The sequence below is a fragment of the Acipenser ruthenus genome, chromosome 13, assembly GCF_902713425.1.
Source record: "Acipenser ruthenus chromosome 13, fAciRut3.2 maternal haplotype, whole genome shotgun sequence".
Classification (NCBI taxonomy): domain Eukaryota; kingdom Metazoa; phylum Chordata; class Actinopteri; order Acipenseriformes; family Acipenseridae; genus Acipenser; species Acipenser ruthenus.
In genome coordinates this window covers 3618184-3641861 of record NC_081201.1, presented here as the reverse complement: position 1 = coordinate 3641861, position 23678 = coordinate 3618184, and the positions used below count along the sequence as shown (strand labels likewise).

At 40.6% G+C, this 23678-nt stretch overlaps 1 protein-coding gene across 5 annotated transcripts; it reads right to left on the bottom strand.

The window, feature by feature from the left end:
• Positions 1-322: 322 nt before the first annotated feature.
• LOC117418518 (integrator complex subunit 1) lies at positions 323-23675 on the bottom strand. Of its 5 annotated transcripts, XM_059035456.1 has the most exons (49): positions 23543-23675; positions 21953-22039; positions 19231-19329; positions 18533-18823; positions 18062-18258; positions 17814-17951; positions 17397-17556; positions 16950-17055; positions 16681-16867; positions 16327-16472; positions 16095-16236; positions 15597-15773; positions 14916-15024; positions 14565-14685; positions 14136-14213; positions 13504-13670; positions 12636-12732; positions 12328-12419; positions 12171-12231; positions 11648-11845; positions 11156-11285; positions 10857-11036; positions 10600-10749; positions 10289-10468; positions 10081-10185; positions 9720-9887; positions 9398-9509; positions 9105-9263; positions 8828-8974; positions 8399-8497; positions 8166-8290; positions 7757-8011; positions 7366-7525; positions 7043-7174; positions 6620-6800; positions 6363-6486; positions 5889-6019; positions 5653-5740; positions 5024-5271; positions 4707-4836; positions 4274-4407; positions 3941-4133; positions 3148-3275; positions 2560-2669; positions 1864-1977; positions 1684-1754; positions 1419-1510; positions 1035-1144; positions 323-738 (listed from the first exon to the last, which is right to left on the bottom strand). In XM_059035456.1, the coding sequence occupies exons 3-49, from the start codon at positions 19286-19288 to the stop codon at positions 620-622; spliced, it is 6600 nt and encodes a 2199-aa protein (XP_058891439.1). In that variant the 5' UTR covers positions 19289-19329; positions 21953-22039; positions 23543-23675; the 3' UTR covers positions 323-619. The 5 variants fall into 5 exon arrangements, with proteins under 5 accessions (XP_058891439.1, XP_058891438.1, XP_058891440.1 ...); XM_059035455.1 differs by lacking the exons at positions 21953-22039; positions 23543-23675 and adding an exon at positions 19518-19612; XM_059035457.1 differs by lacking the exons at positions 21953-22039; positions 23543-23675 and adding an exon at positions 19518-19612 and having other exon boundaries at positions 323-735.
• Between the last annotated feature and the right edge of the window lie 3 nt (positions 23676-23678).

The following is a 23678-nucleotide window of genomic DNA, read 5'->3' as shown; positions in this document are numbered from 1 at the left end:
TCACTTAAGTGAGTAGAAATATGGGGTGAGGCTTCTCCCACAACTTTTTTTGTTACATGAAATTAACTTTTCGGACATGCTAAAACTCCTTAATGGGGTGGTCTATTTATTTATTTATTCATTCATTTTTTTAAACATTTTTTTAAGGCTCAGCACTCAATGAATAATTAAATACCCAGGCTAGTATTCTCATGTTTTAATCCCCACTGTTTAGAAGTTAAGACAATAGTTGTTCACTATAAGTAGATCTACTGTATATAGATTTTATTCCCTATAAAATGCACAAAAAATAAAATGACTTATTTGCCCAGATTTGACAGCATTCATTGTTTCAGAGATATTTATTTATTCTTTATTTTATTTGAAGTTTTGAATGCAAAAAACTGTTCTATGAAGTGTTACACATGTATGTACAATGCTGACTATCTTCCAGTACTTAATATATGGTATAGCAATGTCACAACAAAAATATATACAAGTAATAGAAAACACTGAAAGGGAAATAGTCCATTGTCTTGTTTGTTTGGGGCAGCTTACTGGACATTAATGAGAAATATGACTTAGGAATAGGAGTCTTTAGTGAGTGAAAAGCAAAGAGCTCATCCACACTGAAGGGGATTTAGGTTGTTGCCTCCATATGAAGGACCTTCATGGCTTCTGAGATGATGGAGCTGGTGTCGATCTGACCATATATCCCCACCAGGAATGCTTTGTGTAACAGGACATCAGCATGCTCTGCTAATGCAAAAGTGAAAAAAAGACATTAATGACCATTGAACCATATGTCTAAAGTGACCAATCTGACATACATATACTTCACATATATACATACACTGTACACAAACACACAGACACATTCACATACATACGGTGTCAAAACTGTCATTCACATTAACAGTACTGCCACTTACAAAAGGTAGATATTTCTATATTATATATGAAAAAACAAACATGCAAAACATCTCAATTTGAAATTAAGAACGAAATTGAAAAAAAAACAGACAGGACTAAAAGATGGTGTTATTTCCTGTTACCTTGACAGAGCAGCACATATTCTGGAAGGTTCCTCAGAGCCGTCTGCACAACATCGAAGTTTCCGCTGCCCATGCAGTACATGAATGTCGGCAAGAAATCAACAGCCAAGCTGCAATATGTAAAGGAAAAGTTACATGATCAGAAACAGCATTGTCTGTGAACGGTCTTGGAAACATGAAAGTTACACAGAATCTTAAAGCTGAAAAATTACGAACAATAATACCTTGATCCATTGCGAGAGGCTTAAGCTGTGGTTAATACGTTGTTAAATCTGAATGCACTACTTAAACTCCAGTTGTTCGAATGACTGTAACTCTTAGGGTTACACTGGGTATGGGCAACACCCTTTTTTCACGAATCTCTACAGTGGTTTTGTGTCTTACCAAGGGTTGTTCTGAATGCAGCGTAGCGCCAGGCTGAAAGCCATATTACGGCACACCTCCTCAGGGGAATTCATCAGGCTCTGAAAATCATTCTGGGAGGGGAAAAAAAAAACTTGCAATCAAACTTTCACATCAATAACAATCTTACCCTGCTATAACCTATAAAATGCATTTTTAACTAATATCTCATCTGCAGTCATATAAAATTATTTGTTATAACGTGACTATTCAAGTTTCATTCACCCATGTATCTGATAATACTTACAGCGAAGTAAGGTAGAATTTCCGGACTTCTTTTAGATTTCTCATCTACTTCACTTAGAACCTCCAAAATGTCTGCAATAACAGAAAGGAATTAAACAAATCATTGGACCAGGAATCTGGGTTTAAGAAATCTATTAAAGTTCTTTCATTCATTTTCTTTTTTCCTTTTTGGTATGATTACCTTCCAATGCCTCTCCTCTGGCTATATTTCTCAGGCATTTTGTCATGTCCGATGCAGTCAAGGGTGCAGAAGCTGAAATGTTGACCAGTGGGAGGGACCCAGTAGATGGCTCCTCTGTTAAAAAGAAATTGTTTTAGCCTCCACACCTTACCCTTTGGTCTCTATAATGCTATATCCATAGTGGTCACCAGAGGAAGTGGTTTGTGGTTCACTTAGCTAGCCAGGGCCCCATGACTGAGAGGAATATGCAAGACATGTTACATAAACAGTGCACGGCAACATATCTGATAAGCGAGTGCTCAGATTCCCTCCACTTAAACACGGGGTAATTTAAGGATCAAAAAAATAATCCTAGTTTTTGTTACACAGATCAGTACTAAGGAATATAAAACTAACAAACACAGATTGTGAAAGAGAGGAAGCTGCTGCCTTCCAAGATATACACCTATACCAGGACAGACTATGACACGAATAGACACTATTGGTAAGTTAATGATACATACGATCATTTGAGAGACATGATAGAAACTGTTAGCATGAATGACAAACCATAAAATGGCTTGCTTCCACACTGATAGATTTCCTATTTGATGATCTAAAGCTAGCAAAGTATGAATGAGATTGAAGGAGTACTGCCCGATGCTGCCTGTCGGAAATGCCGTTGCATCAGAAGAATAGCGTTAACATTTCCCCTACCCTCTCGGTCCTCCGCAGCACTGTCTGCTGATTCACTCTTCAATGGGAGTGTCAGGCCAGTCAGGAGAGATTTTAACTGCAGCATGTCAGGGTTTTCAGAGGAGAGACCCCTGAAGAGGAAATTAATAAACACAAGAAATTATCAAATAAAGCACACACAATCAAATGAACAAACAGATCATTATGTCTAATGATGTATTAAATATTGGTACAGAAATGAGTGCATACTGCATATGTATTAAATTTTGTGATATGCAACTCTTTGGATCATTTAGATCAGGGGTATCCAATCTTGGTCCTGGAGGGCTGGTGTCCCTCCTGGTTTTTGTTCCAACAGTACCCTAAATGACTTAACTGGTCCAATTAAGTAATTTAGGGTACAGTTGGAACAAAAACCAGGAGGGACACTGGCCCTCCAGGACCAGGATTGGAGACCACTGATTTAGATAGATCATCTCATCTGCAACTGTCTGAGGGCCAGCGCTGAGAATCACTGCATGATCTTTGCAGTTCGTTTCCTGAGGCCATACTGCCATTGTACTTCATGTGTTTTATATTGACCTCTGAGCGTTTCTTGTCTATACTCACTGCAGGATGTCCGAGTGCTTCTGAAGGAATGGAACTGCAGCCCCAGCATCATGCGTTAAATATTTCTGAATGCACTGGACAAATTTACTGATGAGGGGAGAAAGCTGTCTGGAATACCTCCTAAAGTTCTGCAGGGCGGGCGAACAAACAAACAAACAAAAAGCAGGTTTACAGCAATTATGGAAGAAGCAGAGATCAAGTGGCATTTAAAAAAAGTGAGAAAACTGCAGAGCACTCAATCCCTGATGACATGAGTAAACACTATAATGAAGGGAGGCAAATACATTCAATGCTCACTTAAAACTGATTAATGAGTTCCTGAATTTCAACTGGAAATCGCTATACCAATCCTGGCATTCTACTCCTTAACTGAAGTGAACAATTTGGCTGATAAGTTAGCATGTAACCAGTCCAAAACATGCTTAGCATCAACCCACAAAAACAAAAAAAAACATATACTATATTGTCTACACTGTGTGCGATGCTAATACAAGTATTATGCTCAGTTTTAGAAGAAAATATTAATTTTTAGACGAAAATATTAAATTTGCTAGATGGGTTAGGGTGTCTGTATATTTATGAATTTTTAAAATCAGTAACTAAATGTAAATTTGGTCGCTTATTGTAAATACTTAGCATACATCATTTCTTAATATCTTTTATTAGTTCTTGCTCATTTATTTTTCCTGTTGTACTGTAATTTTGCCACACTTTATGGTCTAATATTTATAAGAGTAATACTAGCAACACTACTACAGTACATAAGACCATTCATGTTGTTTCTTTGCCCTACCTGTAGGACCTGTATGAAAGACAGGAGAGAGTCCTGCAGTGCCCTCTGGTGTTCACTCTGGAACACAAGTGGATGCAACAGCTCCAGAATGGCCAGGACGTGAGTAAAGAATGAAAGGTGGCTCTGCTGCCGGAATTCCTGGAAGTTCAAGTGGATACGACCATGGAGCAAAGCTGCGATCATAGGCAGGTGTCTGCAAAAAAAAGAAATGTAACTACCAATTAAAAAAAAAAAAAAAAAGGTCCTATGATACATCAAGTACAATGCATGTGACTTTAACAAGATATCTGGATATTAAAGAAATAAACAATCATTTCTGAAGATGTGCATTACCTGAGCAGAAGCACTGGGTGTGCCACAGCTAGCTTCCTGCAAGCCATGTTAGCATCAGACATGCGGTTCTCTGCTGACTTGGAGTCTCCTGTGTCAGCCAGCAAGGTGATCAAACGGTGCACTAGGACATCCAGCTATGGGAAAAGACAAAGGACACAAAATATTACAAATTCTGCATCTCTGAGCTGGCCAAACCGCAGTTCAAAGGGAAACAGATCTTATAGACTCCGACTGCATATCAGCATGGGCGTTTTTGTGTAAGCCTTATTAGAGACGCCTCATACCTTTCGTACAGGTAAGCTCTGTTTACCTGTAGAAGATTTCAGATAATTAAGACTGCAATGGTTTCTCTATCCCAATAAGCAGATAAGAGTCTAGATAGAACCATATTCCAAGTTCAAGTGCAGAACATAGTTTCTTGTAGTTACAGTACCTTACAGATGCTGCCATCTGCTGCTCCCTCACTGCTGAGGATGGTGTCTGGCAGTGTCACGTGTTGGATCACTTCCGGAACCTGCAGGTAGATCTGTAGCAGGAGGTTCTGGCAACGTTTACTCATCACGCTGGAAAAGCAGAAAGGGTAAGAAATCAGGCAAGGCTTTTCCATCATCACGGACAGGAATATCAGTTTCAAATCGTCCTAGCAAGGTGCAAGCACACAGTTCTAACTTCTAATTCTGATATATATCACATCTAAAACAAAAAAAATAGATTCACTAAACTAAAACACTGTGCTGCATATGTTTGTACCTGTCTCCCCACTTCTTGATGCAGTTAATGAGATACTCTGACACTTTCTTGACACTCTCTAGGTCTCCGTGGCAACAGCTGTGCAGTAAGGGCAGTCGTGATTGGATAAGCGAGCAGGACGCCACGTCCAGTGTCTTCTTGCTTTGTGAGGGGCTACGGCTGTTCATTTCAGACTCTGAGAGAATCAGGTCAACCAGGCAGATCAACTCAGGGGGCTTCAAGCACAAAACAAACTCCTCTGTCCTCTTCTGTTTATTAAAAGAAAGAAAAGGTTTAATTCCTATATCTCCTAGACCATTGCCATGGCACACCAGAATTACTGACAATTCACAGGGACTTTCAAGATACAGCACAGGAATGCAAACCATTAAGCTTTTCAATTGAGGCGAATATAGCTTTCAGCAGCCATCTACGATTACAGCAGAGCAGAAACAGGCCTATTTATATCATAACACGCACTGGTGTTGGCTGTTTTGTCTAGAATATATGAACCACTCCCAATAAAGGCTAGTGAAATAATGTACCAAACAAGCTAAACATTTCCTCAGAGACTACCTTTGACTAGAACAAGAACACTGTTGGTAAATACAGATTTATTAACAAGTTCTCAGACAATCTTCTGCCCCTACCTGTGGAGTCTTCTGGTCACGCCCCTGCCAGATGCGGGGAATGTGAATGCACGCCCAGAGGAAATCCAGTGAGGATGAGGGGTCAAGTCTAAATATGAAAGGAAGCAATGAAATGAAGAAACAAACACGTAAATGAGTCACAAACAGAGTAACAGGGTGTAGATATCAATGACACTGGTATAAACCACAACCCTAAATTTGATGTGGGATTAATAATGAACAGGGCGTCACTTCACCTGAGTTCTCTTTGCTTGCTGAGCAGAATACTGATGCACTGATGCAAGGTGGTCCAGTTCGATTGGTGCGTCAGTAAAGCCAACAAATATGGCCTGTAAGAGGGTGCCTGTGCCCCCATGCTCTCTTTACCCTGGATGCAAAAGCACATGTGAGATATTTGCTTCAGGATGAATTAAACTACTACGTTATTCACTCAGGAGATGCCTGACTGCATTACTAGCTTCAATGCAAGCACTCAAGAGTTCATCTACAATGCCAGTTAACCAAGACCAGAATGAGATCTGTATTTTTGAGAACTGATCTGCAAGCATGAAGCTCATACAAATAATAGTAGAATGCTATTGTATTCTCATGATACATAGGAAGGCATATGAAAATTGTAAATCAGATGTAGTTCAAATCAATACTCTGGGAATTTGCTGCTGTTTCCAAAGAAGACAATTGGCTTTTTTTATTATATGATTTCCAGCTACCTTTATCCAGGCAAACAGTAGCCTCTGTTGCAGGTCTGGACAGACTGAGATAACCTCAGGATCAAGCAGTTCCAGCCAATCAATCAGCAGCCCAGAGGAGGACACTGTATTGGCCATTTCCATGCTGAAAAAAAAAAAAAATTATATATATATATATATATATATATATATATATATATATATATATATATATATATAAAAATGCATTCAAATATATATATTTATAAAAACCTTTAAGAATTCAACCAGTTTCATACCTTCCTGCATCTGCTTCCATCTTGACGGACATCTCTTCACCTTCATGGAGAAGTAGCGTGTTCACCATGGCGACGGGACCTGTAACTGGGTGCTTGGTAACTGTTTCCATGCCAATGGTCAGCAGCACGGACAGGAACTCCTCCAGGTATGAGGACTTTGCCTCAATCAAGCCCTGGAGCACTGAGAAAAAGCAGAAACTTGCAATTCTTATATTTTATATCTAGTTTGACTCTAGGTTCTAGGTTTAATTTGTTGGTTTACAATTTATAAATTGAGTAATATGTGTTTTTATATATTTATTTGCCTTGGGAAACGTATTAGTTCGGTACACTACCATAGATTATGCAATTGTGGGAACAAGCTCCATTAGCAGTGCAATCCAACTGAAAGGCAGTTAGACAACCATGTATTATTTGTAATACCTTTGCCGATCAGCTCTGCCTCTGCATTGCACCTCTCTCCAGATTTCAGTGTTGAAATAATTGTACGCACAGTGGCTTCAGATTCATGTTGATAGGCAAGAGCATCGGCCAGATGAAGGAATCCTGTTCGGACTAACGAAAAGAAAAAATACAGGAGTTACATTTACTTCTCTTTTGCCCAGGAAAGGAAAACAAACCGTTTTATTTCTCTATGTCAACTATTATAACATCTCACTTAACCTAACTCCTCACACTAGAAATTGACGCTTCTCTAAAAACAAGTAACAAATTTTAAAAAGTTTCTTTATTTAAGGGAATCATACCATCACTGAGTCGGTGTTTGAGAGAGTACTGAGCAGCGAATGATTTGAGCTGAGCTCGCAGGGCACCCCACTCCACTGCAGGATTCTCCAACCAGGTGAGCATCTGCATGACTGCCTTGAAGAACAGGGAGGAGAAAGCCATGTCCTGGGGAACACAGCGCTGGAGGAGAAACGCACAGGGGACCGCAATCAGTGACGTGCTTCTAATACAGACAACGGGCCAGAACATATGCAGACATCACTCAAGTTTCTTTCAAAACGTTAGTCTCTATGAATAAAATAAAGTTTGATATTAAACGTTCCTTGGCTCCTGTTAAAGAAGCCTTCAATACACACCATATAATAACAAACTGCAAATGTTATTGCCCAGCACAGCTGGAAAGCTCGTTACCTGGTACTGGTAGAGCTGGCGCATCAGGGGGCAGGACATGACGTGGTTCCGTTCCATGGCCATGATGAGAGCCCCGCTATGTGGAGAGTTCAGCAGCGCCACGATGGCCTGGAGTAGCCGCACTGCGATGCCTGTCACCAGGGCATTCCCCTGACGGATACGGGCCAGCTCCTGGGCCAGCGCCTGCTGCAGAGAAAGACATACCTGCCGAGGGTTGGCGCTCTGCCACCGTGGGTCAGCGTTCAGGGGAAACAGCTGCCAAGGGAACAAACACGTCGCATAATTCACACAGTGTTTCCAGCTCTCATTATCAAGCGTCTTTCTGTAGTTTTTAATTTCAGAACATTTTGGTTCATGCTGATAATTTATTAAGACCTTTTTGTAGTAATGCAATGAAGCCACTCAGTACCTGAAGAATCATTCCAGCCAGGTCATCATCGGGTCCAATTACTGGAATCTGATTGGCCGCTCGGATCCGTACCGGCCCCTGAGGGGCCTCCACACTCATTTTAGGTCCTTTCAGGTCAGCGCTGTCTGAGAATGCAGTAGGAAAACAGATTTACAGAAGCCAAAAGGAATAAATCAGAAAGCAAATCTTTCTAAAAAGTACATTGTCAACAGTAGGGTGTGCACCTTGCTTACCTCTGCGGGAGGAGAGGGAAGCACTGAGCAGAGTGTGGAAAGTGTGCCCACCAGTTGCTCCTCTCTCATGCTGAACCTCAACAAGATGAGCCATGTAGTCTACAGTACATGCAAAACAATTTAAATGAATGCAATTTTTATCACGCTTTAAAAGGCATCGATACCAGCAACACATACAGTATGTGTTCCATGTTGTACAGTATGAACACATCTATATGAGCAGGCACATGTATGGAAATAAGTCATGATTTACTACAATCACATGCAAAATAGAAACTTTCCTCTGTGATGCTTTAAAACATATATCTGTAAATTGTTTTCTTTGGGTAAAAGAGTACACTCAAGTTTACATTTGTGGCTGCATTTTCTTTGAAAATGAATTTAAAGTTTCCTGACAAAAAAGCAGATGATTAAAGAAACGAATCTTACTCTTATCCATGATGTTCTGTTCAAGTGACTCAGGGTCATGGGACACAGCCTGGTCCAGGTATTGCAACAGCTTGCTCATACTGGATACAGGGATACCAAACGACTGCACAAACAGCAGCAACTGCTGGGGCTCAAGGTCCTGTAATGCTGGAAGAAACAATATAACCATCATATTTCACTGCAGTACTTGTCTAACAGATTCATGAATACATGCAGATTCTACTGGTTAAATAGCTCTTAAATTGGAACATGTACTGTTAATTCTCTTGTCATTTACCTGCATCCACCAATCGAGAGACTTCTGACCGGATCATTCTGAGTTTAAGCCAATCAGGAAGCAGCAGAGCCTCCTCTGAGGTGTCCACAAGGAAGGCAGTAGGGAGGGGCTTCTTTTCTGGGAACCAGATATCCAACAGGCTGTAGAAATCACTCTCACCTGCCAATGAACATAAACAGACACACTTTTCAACGAGTAGTAAGAGACCTCATTAAGAATCAGAAAGAAAGATTTTTTTTTTTCACATTATCAGACAAGTGCAAATGAATGTGGTTGATTCGATGCTCACATACCTTTTGGGGGCCCCAAGGTCAGCAAAATGACCATGGCGTGGACGACCAGGATGTGCATGGTCGCAGTCTCACCAGTCGTCCAACGCAGGAAAACCTGGTCCTGAGACTCGGACTGAAAAGCAAAAGAACACCATAAAATTAGAAAAGACAATTAAACCCACTAAAAAACATCGAATGATCATCTGATTACAAAAGATGTACATTTCTCATCATTCAAACCTTCCATTGAATCCTCATGGAAATCGTTTTACTGTTCACTCCAACAGTTGACCATTTTAAATGCCCAAGTTACCACATACACATTATAGCTTATTGCACTCACCCAGCTGTACAAATCCTCCCCCTCTTTGGTTTTCCTCATCCTCCTGATGTATTTGGAAAAGATAGAGCCAAGTGCTGAGAGCACAGCTTCTGACTCTGGCCTGTAGGAGTGCTTGGAAAAGAGGTAGGACATGATGGTGGATCGCTCCACAATCAGCCGTGCAACATCCTAGAGACAACAGAGGTATAGTATAGCCAGATGTCCCAAGATTAGGATATGTATACCAGCACAAGACAACTAATTACAAAGTGAGGAATGCATTTTTTTCTAATTAATCTTTCTATCCAAGTATAGTATACTGATGCTTCAGTAATATTTCATGTAATGTTTGACTTTCATAAAGAAAACACGATTCTCCTACCAAAGCAAGATCATTATGACGGCCTTGCTCCTCCACTGGTGCGTACTGGGATAGGTAGATCAGGTATGCACTGATGGTCTGTGGGTCTGTCTCCATGTGGATAGCCTATATTAAAAGCACAATATAGTACAAAAAGTAAACTTATTGCCTCTGTACACATTGCTAGGGGAATTAAATATACACACAATGGGTGAAGTTCACATCTCACCTGTTGCAATGCGACTGACGTCATGCCTCGAACACTATCAAATAAAGGCAGTTTGGGCAGATCCTGCAGCAGCCACTGATAGCCAGGAAGCAGCTCAGCATCCCCAGATTCTTCCTCCATGGGCTGTTCCCGCTCCTCACCATCACGCAGCCCGCCCTCCGTCAGGACCAGCGACAAGCCCTGCCGGGACACAGTAATAATATTTGTAATAACCTTAATAAATCAGAACAATAATCGTCGCTGTACCCCAGTGCTAGAACATGCAAGTTGTGGATCAGCGATCCCAAGAGACAAAGCAAACAAGCACATACCTTCATGGCAAGAACCCTTGATGCAACCTGAGATGAACTGAGCCGCCGTAGGAAGTAGTCCAGCACCTCACATGTAGTCTGTTCATCTGCTTTGGGACCCAAGAGCAGATCCTGTAGGCGCCCAAGAAGCTGCCTTTGTTTTTGCAGTCTCTGATAAAATAAAATAAAAAGACAATAAAACTACTAACAAGCTACTAACGTTTCACTTTTCTTTACATCTGTTATCCCAATCCAACATGTATTCCTTCTTTCCTTGCCTGTCGCTTTTTAACTCTCTGCTCCTTGCTCTCTCCTTCCTCATCTTCCTCAACCGAACATGGGTCATCTGCAGCGTCATGTAGCAGGAATTCACAAAGGCACTGCACGGGCAGCACGTCCAAGGACCCTTCACTCGACTGTACAAGGTCTGCTAACCAGGGCATTGACTGTGAAGAGGCCTGAAATACAAACATTGTGATTGAAGATACATACAGTGCAATTGAAGATTTTGCTTATTGCACTAATACAGATACAGCCTGCTGTAGGGATAGTTTCACTTCTTCAGTTCATGACGCACCTGTCTCTGGATGATGTTGAGAAGGAAGTCAGGGCTACGACTGCGGCACAGCAAGTGTCCGAGACGCAGGGATTGGTTTAAACTCTTCACTTGTTCTTGGACTTGAGGGGGTGGCCTACGTGGAGGGCCCCTGGGTAAAACAGCACAATTGACAGGTCAGCCAGGCACACTGCCATTGTAAATACATACTGAGAAAAAGCCTCTTAATTACACTACAATGCTGATTCATAGCACCTCATTATTTTTCTTCTTTTTTTTTGTGAATGATGGTGACTTTAGAAACATTCTACATTGTTTAGCAACTTGTGTTTGCTAAGCAAGAAGACAGTGTTTAAGGCAATTTTCAACTGTACAAATAAATTCATGAACAAAATCAGAAACGGCAAATTACTGTCTACCAATCACACTTTATTTCACATGTTAAAAGAGAATAAGAAATAGACTTGTAAGTATCAGCGCACACACACACAGACTCTATAAAAGGATGCTTACTGTGGGTCGAGGCTGGTTAGCTGCGACAGTAGGAGGCTGTTGCTCTCTGTAATCATCTGCTTTGTCGATGCTGCAGCCAGGTGGCTCTCGAAAGCCAGGATCTCCTGCTTCTCCCTCTGGGAAACCTGCAGCTCCCGGTTTATCATCTCTGTCTTGGTCTCCTCATCCGCCACGGTACAGGGAGGATACGAGTAGTTACTGAGAAATACAGTAATACAGTAAATACAGTGAAGTGCAGGACAAGAATATATTAAATACTGCTGTTATATGTGAATATTCACGTAAACTTTTTAATTTGAAAGTGTGAGATTTAAAATGCCCTCTTCTAATGCAAGACTGTGTAAATAAAACAAATCACTGGTAAAGTTGCAGAGAAATAAGGCTGATGTGTTACTTATATTTTTGTATCATTTTAAAAACCACCAGGGGTCAGCATTGCCTAAATAAACACAACTCTCCTTTGCAGTACATTGTTTGGATGCACTGAAATATTTCCTGTATGTAGTTGTGAAAACAAACGTACTTGGTCATGACCATCTCCATCAGCATTTTCAGAGTGGGGTAGCCATCCCATGCAGCCAAGCCTGCAAGATCAATGACAAATGAGCATCAAATGAGAAAAGAAAGGGGTTTGTGTAAACTAAAACTTAGTACTGTGTGCTTTTATGATGAAGCATTACCTATATTCTGTGGGTTAAAGGCAGCCACAACCAGCAACAGCAACCAGGCTTTCCAGTACAGTGTGGATATAGCCAGGTTTGGTGGCTGGTACCTATAACAGCGAAAAAATAAGGAGGTCATGTTTAATTCAATTTTCATAATTATATATATGTAAATGAAGTCTGTTTAACAATGGGAATTACATGGGTAACACATCCAAACTTTCATCCAGTGTTGCATTATCCAAAGGAATTGTCAGTGCTGCTTGTAATGTGGTTCTGAACTAGAAATCCCAATGTCACAACCTCAGATGACCTCTGCAACATACCCAGGGGGGAGCTGAATGTTCTCAGGATGGTGGTAGGTACACAAGTTGAGAACCGCATCAATCAGTTGAATTCTTTCAACCCTTAAAACATCCAGGTCTGAAAAATAAATAAATAAAAAATAAATAAAAAAAGGGAAGACAGTTGCTGTTACTTATTTTTTTATTTATTTATTTTTTTTAATTTATTAGTCGCCAATTGATTTTACCCCATTTTCTCTCCCAATTTGAAATATCCAAAAATTTTTTAGGCTCGGCTCACCGCTACCACCCCTGCGCTGACTCAGGAGCGGCGAAGACGAACACACGCTGTACTCTGAAGCGTGTGCCGTCAGCCGACCGCTTTTTTTTTCACTCTGCAGGCCCGCCATGCAGCCAACCCAGAGCTACAGCATCGGAGGACAATGCAGCTCTGGGCAGCTTCCAGGCAAGCCTGCAGGCGCCTGGCCAGTCTACAGGGGTCGCTGGTGCGCGGTGAGCCGAGGACACCCTGGCGACCGAAGCCCCACCCCCCCACCGGGCGGTGGTAGGCCAATTGTGCGTCGCTCCCTGGGAACTCCCGGTCGGCAGTGGAATAGCCTGGACTCGAACCAGTGACCTCCAGGCTGTAGTGCGCATCCTGTACTCCACACGGAGTGCCTTTACCAGATAAGCCGCTCAGAGTTGCTGTTAGTTCTATGTTAAATTAAAAATAATGTAATTTTGTATATAAAATGAAAATGGTATTACAATGGCTTTTGGAGCTGGAAATATTTGGGGAGTGTAACATTGAATTTGTCTTAGAAGAGGATGCCATATACAGCCGATTCTATTGTAACATGATAGTCATTTATTTATTCTCCTTCCTGTCACAGCCACACAGAACACAGACCCCGGATACCATCTGACTGGACAGCAGCCGCTCTCTTCACCAGGTGGTCAGCCAGCTCCATGGCGTCTGCAGGGCCTAGTGGCAGGTCACGTGACAGTCCGATCACCAGGATGCGCATCAGCGTATCCTCCAGCAGGGGGACCTCAGAGCAGAGGCGAAGAAAGAAACTGGGGCAACACAGACAAAGAGGGTTCAGAAACTGCAGTGTCACATGAATCTCTTTCAAGTGCAAATGTATCACAGTTCAATTTCTTTAAACCAGATTATTAGCTCAATGCTTTAAGGCAGAAATAGACTGCTACCTGCTGAGAAATATTAAATATATAGGAAACTTAACTGGCAAATATAAAAAGAGACTGTACTAAAATAATGTATTTTATCTGCTTTGACATATATGAATAACTTGATGTCCCTTGAACATTTTAAATTATAATAAATGCTGTAGGGCTTCCGGATTTGTGATTTTTTTTTCTTTTTTGGTATTTAAACTTCTAATACATTTGTGTATATTAAAGAATGTGTAGCTTTATTATTGGTGTCTCAAAACATATCATTGAATTTGTGTATCTTTTATGCAAAACAGAAAGAAGGTCTCCGTCATAGCCGATTGTTAAAACTTGTAATCTGCTTACTTTCGGTCACTCTCTGGGGGCCAGTTATCCCACTTATAATAGGTCTCAGGCTGCTCAGTGAAAAGGAGTTTGTGGAGGCTGAAAAAACAAATGGGAAATTAATTTATAGAAACAACACTATAGAGTACAATGAGCAACATATGCAAACTAAATAAACAGCTTGGCAATCAATGCATTACCGAACACTAATAATTCCTGCTGTTTTCAGCAACCCAGAATTGACTATATATTCCATGCACTTTAACAGGCTTTGGCATACTGCAATACATAAAAGATATCTGGACAGGTTAAAAAACTTAAAAGTTGAATATTTGGTCAGCTCAAATGGGTGCTAACAACAGAATAGCTATGTTGGAATATGCACAGAACCTATAACTAAACAAGCATCTTTATCTGTAAAAGAGTTTCATAATTGTGATAAACATGTACCAGTGGACATAATCCTTGGCTCCCACTTTGCTGATGGTGGGGACGACAGTGTGCAGCCACCACACTGTATCCCGCTGGATGGCCGCGATCTGATTCTGAAACGCACGCAACACTTCCAAGTCTGAAAAAAAAAAACAACACACACATATATATTAAAAACAAATAGTTTTGTCTGTAAGATGACTCATGTTTTCTGCCTTTAGAGATCATTCTGAAAACCTGGATAAAACGGAACAATGCAATTCAACTATACTGACAGCGGTTACATTCCGCATCATAAGATCTGATAACCTATGCTGGCCAGTGAATAAAAACTCTATTTGATACAATATTAAAAACATAAACAATTACTCTTTTTCTCTCCTTTGTCCCAGGCAATCCCAGCCTCTTTTACTTGAGCGGTGATTCCCAACATCATGGACACAGTGAGCAGATCTGTTATCTGGCTTACAAAACGCTCCTGTAAAGATTTAATCCATTAATTAAAAAAATACAATTCATTAAAGGGGTATTCTTTTATTTTTTTTAGAGTTAAAGCATTGTTTAAACATTAGGTAGTGGGGTTCCGAAAAAGTTACACGTCCCCATGTGTTAACTTAAAACTTTAAGGTCTGATTCAAATCTCTTTTCAAAACGTTTGCTCTAGTGCACTGCAGGAAGAGCGATGGAAAAAAAAAAAAAGAACAATTAAAAAAAAAAAAACCTAGCAAGTGCTCTGGCTTTTCTGTTCCATACCTCATCATGGATTGTTATTACTCTGTTACCTGTTTGACAATGTGGGCAATAACCTCACACTATCAGTGCACTAGAGCGGACATTTTGAAAAGAGCTTTGAAACAGACTTTAATGTTATAAGTGTAAAAAGTTGTCAGGATGTTAACAATGAAAAGAAAAATAACAGGTACGTTATTTAAACAGTTGAAGCAACATGTGGGGATGTTTAGCACTATATTTTTCAGAACCCCGCTACTTACTCTTTAACGGAAGTGTCTTAACGTTTTCAAACTGATACGGAGTGAAAGATGTACTCACTTTAAACTCCAAGTCAACATACGTAGGTTCTTTTCTCTCCTGCATCAGTCCCAAGCAGAACGACTGGAAATTGATCTCGTGCTTCGTCTGTTTGATAATCTCCCTCAGCAGGGCTCGAGATGCACGCAGGTAATCATCCTTATTGGTCAGCAGGTCCTGAAAAACCATTGCCAGGAACTGGGAGGGAGAGGGAAAACAACAAGTTACACTTCACATAAGGGAGATAAATAAGATCTAGTTTCATGTCACCCACGTATAGTACCTCTGAAAAGCAAGCAATCATATAAGCACTGGTTTCTATATTTATTGAGGTCAGTGAAGTAATAAACTAAAAAAAAAAAACTGGATTTCTAGGGGTACGGCAGTTCTTATTTTGAAATCAGCCACATGCGCAATTGTACACTAGTATTAACTTGAGTCTATTATACAATAATGTGTTATAAATCAGAAACAAAACATTACTTAAGCTAAACTGTATACAGTATGTACCACACCCACCTTTGGAGCTTGCTCAGGACTGTGCTGCAGAACAGTATAGAGGACCTGCATGTTATTTGGATTTCTGGCATTTGACAGCTCATTAAAAATCAAAAACTTCACCATCGTACCCAGGTTATCTCGGTGTGCATTCAGCAGCTCCCTGCAAAAAACAATATTACCCTTCTGTAATTACGCAGTGCACACAGCATACTTGAATGCATAGGTCACTGTCATATTCCCTTTCCTTTACCTGACGCAGAGCATGTAGTGGTTGAGCAAGACTTTGGGTTTCAGGCGGATTTTAATGAGACTGGAGGCGACCTCCATGTCCTCAGCACCGTGAGTGTTGCAGTTCATACATAGAGACATGAGCAGATCCTGGGCTGGACGAGTCAGCTAAAAGACAAGAACAGAATTCACTCTCAACGACTTTTGTAGTGCACACCTGTTATCAACAGGTCAAATCAATGAACTAACCAGTTTAAAATAAATCTGTGTATACTGTACATACCTGTAGTAAGTATGTTCAATTGCATTTTTATCCTGCTTTTTTTTTAAAAGGGCGTCATTTCAAATGCAACAGGAGCCCTTCTGTATCTCTCACCTTTGGGTTCTGAAGCCACATCTCCAGTCGCTGCACAGTCATTTGCCGAACATCCTTGTAGCCACAGGTGGCCGTCAGTAGCCGTAGTAGATTCCGGGATACGTTGTCCATGGGCTGCCGGCGGTTTAACTGGTCCCGCAAGACATCCAGGACATAGTCTTCCACACTCTCAGCCAATTCTTCATATCTGCAACATGGGATTTAACAGTGTGCATGATTTATAGAGTCAGTTCTGTGCAGCAATAAAACATTTGTGACTAGTGTCTTACCTGGGCATGACCTGTCCCTCATCCTGAGGACTCAGCTTCTCCTCAGCAATCAGGAGCTCTGCTTGATTATCATCCTCATCAGGATTGGAAGGGTGGGGACTGCTGCCTAAACAAAGCCACACATCAGGCTGGTCACGGCAAGCATATACCCTGGTACTGTATTTACCAGAATCAGATCTCTTGACTCATTTCTATCTGGAATCTAATATATGTGGTACGCAATTGATTTGTGAAGGATTACCCGTATACCAAATTTGTAATCAACCAGCATTACAAATGAATTCAGAAATAGCAGTAAATAACTTTGTTTTTCTTACTTCCATTGCATGTTTAAAACAAAACAGTAAGTGGGCAGAATCTTCCGGTTGTGTCCAATTAAGCGACTTTGGGGAGAAATCCATTTTCATTTAATGTCCTCCTACCCCCCCAAACCCCCCTACAATGTACCTGCACTGAGTTCGCCGCTGGAACGCCCTGTATCTATCTGCAACAGCATGCTCTTTGGGGGCATCTTGGTGCCAAAAGCTGTCTGGATGTTGTCAACAAAGTTTTTACAGTGTGAACTATCCACCCAGATCCTCTCTCCCAGGGAGTCCTCAATGTACACCTTAAGGAAAGTAAGCACAGCTGCTAAAATGGGTGGGCATGAAACACAATATATTTCATTCTTGCACATTAAATAGGAAATAGGTAAAATAATTACTTTCTTTTTTTTTTTTTTTTTTTTACTTAAAAAAAAAACAAAAAAAAACACGGATACACAGCCACTTAAAAAGCTGGCAATTCTACAAAACAGGTGAAAGCTCTTTTTCAGCAATAAAAAAATACCCATGACTTCAAAAATAAAACAAACTTCCTTTTTACCTTCACAAATATTTCTGGCCAGTTCTCATCCTCTTCGTAGGCGGCCATGAGGAGATTGCAAGCCAGCACAGAGACAAGGTTGTTCCCCTTTGCTTTGAAGTTTATAGAGGCATCGCGCCGTAGCAAGCTACAAAGAGCCTGCGGGAGGGAAACAGAAGTACGACATTTACAACATAAAAAAAGATTTTGTTTTCACCACACCATCATCATCATCAAGGGTCTAAAGCAGTTTGTTAGAAAACACTTACCTCAATGACACCTTCTGTAGCAAAAACGTTGGGTTTGATTTTAGCCAGGAACATCAGGCTCAGGTACAAGGTGATATCTGGTTTTGCTCGGTTCATTTTCAGCTGCTTCACAGCCCCGCAAAGCACACCCTCAATCTGATCATCGTTGCCTTCACCCTCAGCAGCCTCAATCTCTTCTAGCAGCAGTGCAGGAGGGACTGTGAACACAGCACAGCAATCAAACTGTTCATTTGGAAATTAATTGGGTGGTGTTTTTAGGGGAAATAAGACAACAATAATTATTGCAGACCAGTATTTTCTTATTTGAGAGACTGGGAAGTGGGGAAAACAGAATTAAGTAGTTGGTTCAAATTCTTTTCCTCAGGTCTTAAAGCTCAAAATCCTTTTATTGATTTATTTTATTAGGTTCTTGAACTAATTGGAGGCGAGGTGAATTAAGGGTGCTGCTTGTTTGTGCGATTGCTGTCTTACTTTCAATTGGCACAACTGAGGGTTCCTTTATAGAAGGTGAGATGGCTCGCTTGTCAGCTGCGGCGACGTCGGCCAGCCGCCCCAGGGCACTCAGTGACGGTGTGGAGGAGAGTTTGGGCCGTTTGTTGAGACCCGACAACCCGGAGGCAGATGGAAGGGCTGATGTGGCTTCCCTCTTCCTATCAGCAGGTAAACCAGTCGAGGCTGGCTTGAGCAGAACAGCTGGGGCTTTGGGCTCGCTGGCCTGGCTCTTAGAGCCCAGTGCTATAAAATCTCCAGGTGGAGCATGCCCTAAAAGAAAAATAAATGTGTAAGATTATGGTTAGATCATACAAATGTACAATTTAAAATGTTTCTTCACTGACATCAGTAACGCACCGTTGTTTTCTTTCAAAACTAGAAATATTCTACTCAGAATGTTCTGAGAAGACCTCCTTTGTGCACCAAAGTTGTGTCTTGCTAGGCAGACCTTAGTGCATCAGTACCATAGTTTACTGCAGCATAACAGTGCTATGCATTTTGTCTACATGCAAAATACAGATTTTACAATACTGGCATACATTTACAGTTGTCTCCTCTATCAACGTCAGTAACTAATCATTATTTTGTTTTTTATTTAACACCCAAAAGTACGTAACTAGGAACTGGTGCCATTTTATATTTCTCGTAATATTTCTACAAGAGAGTCAATTACTCACCGGAGGTTTTAGCAGCACTGCTTGGGCGCCTAATTGCAGTCGGTTTTGGGCGATTCATTGTGATACGGATTTAAATTGTATCCCAGGTCTGAAATTATACTTTGAAAGAGAAAAACAGAAACAACGTTAATCCTTTGTGTGTGTGTGTGGTTATTATTAGTTTTTGAACTACACATTTAAGTTCCTCAAAATGTAAAAGGTTTATGTAAATAGGTTGTGTGTATGCATATTAAGTAAGTATGTAAAAAAAAAAAAAAAAAAATATCTGGCCAATATCCCATATTTACTTGGAGTTCTTTCCAAACCCGGAACCAAAGTCACCGGAACACAGCGCAACATGCCCAAAGTAAAAGGAAACGGAAATGCTGTGTGACACCACACGCCTTCAAACGGAACTAGAATGCGTATTTTGTGTGTGTTAAACCGGAATAAAAATAAAAACGCCGAGGCAGGGTTTAGTAAATATGTCATCATGTTTTGAACTATTATATTAAATGGAAACTATGTTGATTGTTAGCAGTCTGAAACAGTGAAGGAAAAGCAAATTTCAAAGACAAAATTTCTAGTGAAATATATCTAATAATTGGAATTTACAGTACATGTTTTTAAGTGCGGGTTTATAGAGCTGTCATATGATAAACTCATTTCTGCAACAAAAAGCGGGTCGTTCTATAGGCGAGTTTTTTGTATCTTTAATATCAGATAATAAAGTTATATTTTAAAAAAGCAAACTTTATAACGAGGGTTTGATACTTCTTAATGTATTTCTTTGTAGTTTATATACAATACAATTTACTTTGATTCATTAGATAAAAAAAGATTTCCTATGTAAATAAAGACAACAATTTAAAAAAAAAACACATTTTCTTAAATTATTGCATCTATTTTATTGCACAGATTGAAATACTTTTTTTTTTTTTTTTTTTTTTTAATTCAGTGTGGCACACAGGAGTAAACCTAAAATAGTTGTTAATGTTGCAGTTCCCTTTGTTTTTACAGGAATAATCATGCATCTGAATTTGAAGTTTAAGTCATGAAGTTTTAAAGTAATTTTTTTAATGCCCGTTAAATGCCTTTACAATGATAGATCCACAGCAGCCACAATATCAGACCAATCTCAATTAGGCAAAAACTCATTCCAATATGACTCCAGATTTGCTGGTTTAGTACAAAGCCCCAAGCGATACAAGGCCAAAGTCAAATAAAAATCAACAGGTTGGATTTTATTTACCACAGGCTAAAGTGTAGTAGCAAACTATACAAAAAGTCAAACACTGCCTGAAACGTTTGCATGGTGTAAATGGTCAATAGCTAAATTAATAGGCTAAGCACTTTTTTTTGGTTATTATTATTATTATTTATTTCTTAGCAGACACCCTTATCCAGGGCAACTTACAACTTTAACATTATACATTATTTCACATTATTTTACATACAATTACCCATTTATACATTGGGGTTTTTACTGGAGCAATCTAGGTAAAGTACCTTGCTCAAGGGTACAACAGCAGTGTCCCCCACTGGGGATTGAACCCACAACCCTCCGGTCAAGAGTCCAGAGCCCCAACCACTACTCCACACTGCTGCCCTAAAAAAGTTGCCTTGTGGCGCTGTCTCCACCGTCTAATAAGCACACGATGCCATGCGTAATGTTTGGGTCGCTATGTTGGGATAAGTTAATAAAAAAATGTGTAGAGGGCAGTATCTAGGACAGGGGTGGGCAATCCTGGTCCTGGAGGGCCGGTGTCCCTCCTGGCTTTTGTTCCAACTGTGCTCTAAATTACTTAATTAGACCAATAATTGGTAATAATCAGTACAATTAAGTAATTTAGAGCACAGTTGGAACAAAAGCCAGGAGGGACACCGGCCCTCCAGGACCAGGATTGCCCACCCCTGATCTAGGACCTAGTTGTGCTCAGTCTAATTCAGTCTTAGCAGTGTGCGACACCCTGTCGGGAAAAACTGAATTGTGACATCAAACCAAAACTGAGCACAACTGATTACTGAATCTGTCCAAACTCAGATGAGATGAGTCGGGACGGGTTGAGTCAGGCTGTGTGCGATGGGCTTTATGACCTCAGCATCTGAAACACTGTTTGTGCTTGCTAAACAAAATGGGATTTCCAAGAGTTATGCAAAGCCTGGGTCAAAAGAACTGGAAACCAACTGCAATGTGAAAGCCAGAGAAAGGTTTTCTTTGGACATAACATGCCAGATTGGAAATACAAAATGAGCCTTTTGAACAGACTTCTTGATAAGACTTTGAATGGGCACAAAATTAGAATCAAAACATAAAAATGTTACCAAAAACAGTTACTTAAAAGGCTATGTGGAATGTTGCGCTCATTCCATATTTGCAGCCAGATAAGCTTGCTTTGTAGAAGAACTGGAGAAACTGTAGTAGAACCACACAAACTAAAGAAAACCATTTTATTCAAGCAGCATCTCCCTCTGCTCTCCCCAGTGTGACCTTACCTCAGAGACATTGAACACTATGTAAGCGTGGGAGTTTGTTTCGTATGTGTCGAGGCTGCCCCCATCGTCCCAGAAGAGGTCTCCTTCAGCCAGGCCGTTTCTGACAATGAGGTGGAGTGGGTTTCCAGTGCTGCTCCACAGTGTAGTGTTTGAAATTCACAGAATGGTTTCTCTCAGACTTACATTAGCAGCAAAGGGTCATTTTTATTTTATTTTATTTTACTCTCCTAAGTGATGCTCTGCGTACCTGGGTGGGAATGACAGCTCCCACTTGGAGATACAGATTGATCTTGTCCAGCGAGGCCTCCAGCTTCACTTTCTCTCCGCAGGTAACCTGTGGAGGAGAGAAAGGTGAACTGCTTAGTGACATATCTGTGGTGGGCAAACAACCCTGGAGAGATCAATGCTAACGACTAGGCTCTAAAAGCTGATATTTAACCAACATTGGCCTTTAAGCAATACAAAATACACTGCAGCTTGTATCTCAAAACTGCTGCTCCATCTTGATGGTAGCATAGTGTTACATGTTTTATTTAAAAAAAAATCATTGATATTGGTGTTTTTTCAATTAACTGGGAGGTATATTCATTATCCACCACATACTGTATTTATTATATTTGGCCTGAAACCTTTGTGTAAACTCTGGTAACACTAACATGCAAGTCAAGTTCTGTACACCAGAGGGCAGTGTCGTGCTGAAATTGCACAAAAATAGTACGTACTGAAACTGAAACGTCCTCTGTCCAGTTGGTTATGTAGCTTTGCTCTTTTATCTGCATGGCTGCCTTGCACATAAATAATTAAAACAGACCAGTAGATATAAGGTGGTTTCCTTACTGTATAATAGTCGCACCACACCCCTTTCGGGAAGTAGCCAATCACAGAGTTTACTCCTGGCTCCAGTAAAGGGGTCACCAGGAGATTCCGCCCCCAGAGAAACTGTCTATCAATTAACTACGTCATCACATCTTGAATATATATAGTTTTAGGCAAAGAGGTCAGAGATACGTTGAATTTATAAAAGCAAGATTAACTACTTTGTCCAAAGCAAAGAAACTACATGTTGGTGTCATAGTGTTTCCATTTTTGACACCCTACTTTTGAAGCAGAGAACTGTGCTAAGCCCAGACAGTGTGAGATAATATACCCAGCTGTGAACACACAGTGCTTCATACAGTCACACCAGTACCATCATACCTTCCCGATTAGTGTGTTCCTATCACCGACATTGATGAAGATGCCCCGCTTCAAGCCTTCATAATAGGGGCCAGTACGAGCCAGAAGGCTGTGGGCTGCTGATACGAGGATCCTGCAACTAATTCAAGCATAGTACAGGGCTACTGTAAACCTTTAGCCACACTGCATCACACCTAAACCATCATCATTCAACCACCAAAGGGCACCATAAACTTTTCGTGCAAAACAGAAACAAATCCTGCTTTTGCCAAGTGTATTTCAGGCATGTTATTTAGAGTATAATAGGAATCCAACACGGTCCTTAGACGGTTGTCAAATTCAGAATAAATACCAGGATCATGACGTAATGCTGTCCATGATCATGCAGGTTCTTCACTATTTCTGGAAGGGAAGTGAACTTAACTTTCCGTTTTCCAGACTGTACTCCTCACTCTCCCACCCTTTATCGTCGGATTTAGTTGTTTATATTAACAGTTTTGTTTCAATACCATTAGAAAAAAAAGTGATCCCTCGTCTTAGACGTTTAAATTAGACAGAAGTGAAATCTATGTGTGATCTATGTTAAAATCAATGTTGTCCTTACGTAGTGTATATTTATACTGTCGTATCTGCACATGTTTCCAGAGAATATGATACCTACGTATTTGGCAGTGGCGTCTTTATTACTCCTGGTTATTTCTCTGACTGCCACTAGTTTCCCGCCGGGATGACGTCAACCCAAAGTTATTTTTCATGAATGGAGGGGGCGGTCAAGAGGAGTCGGTGACGTCAGCGCT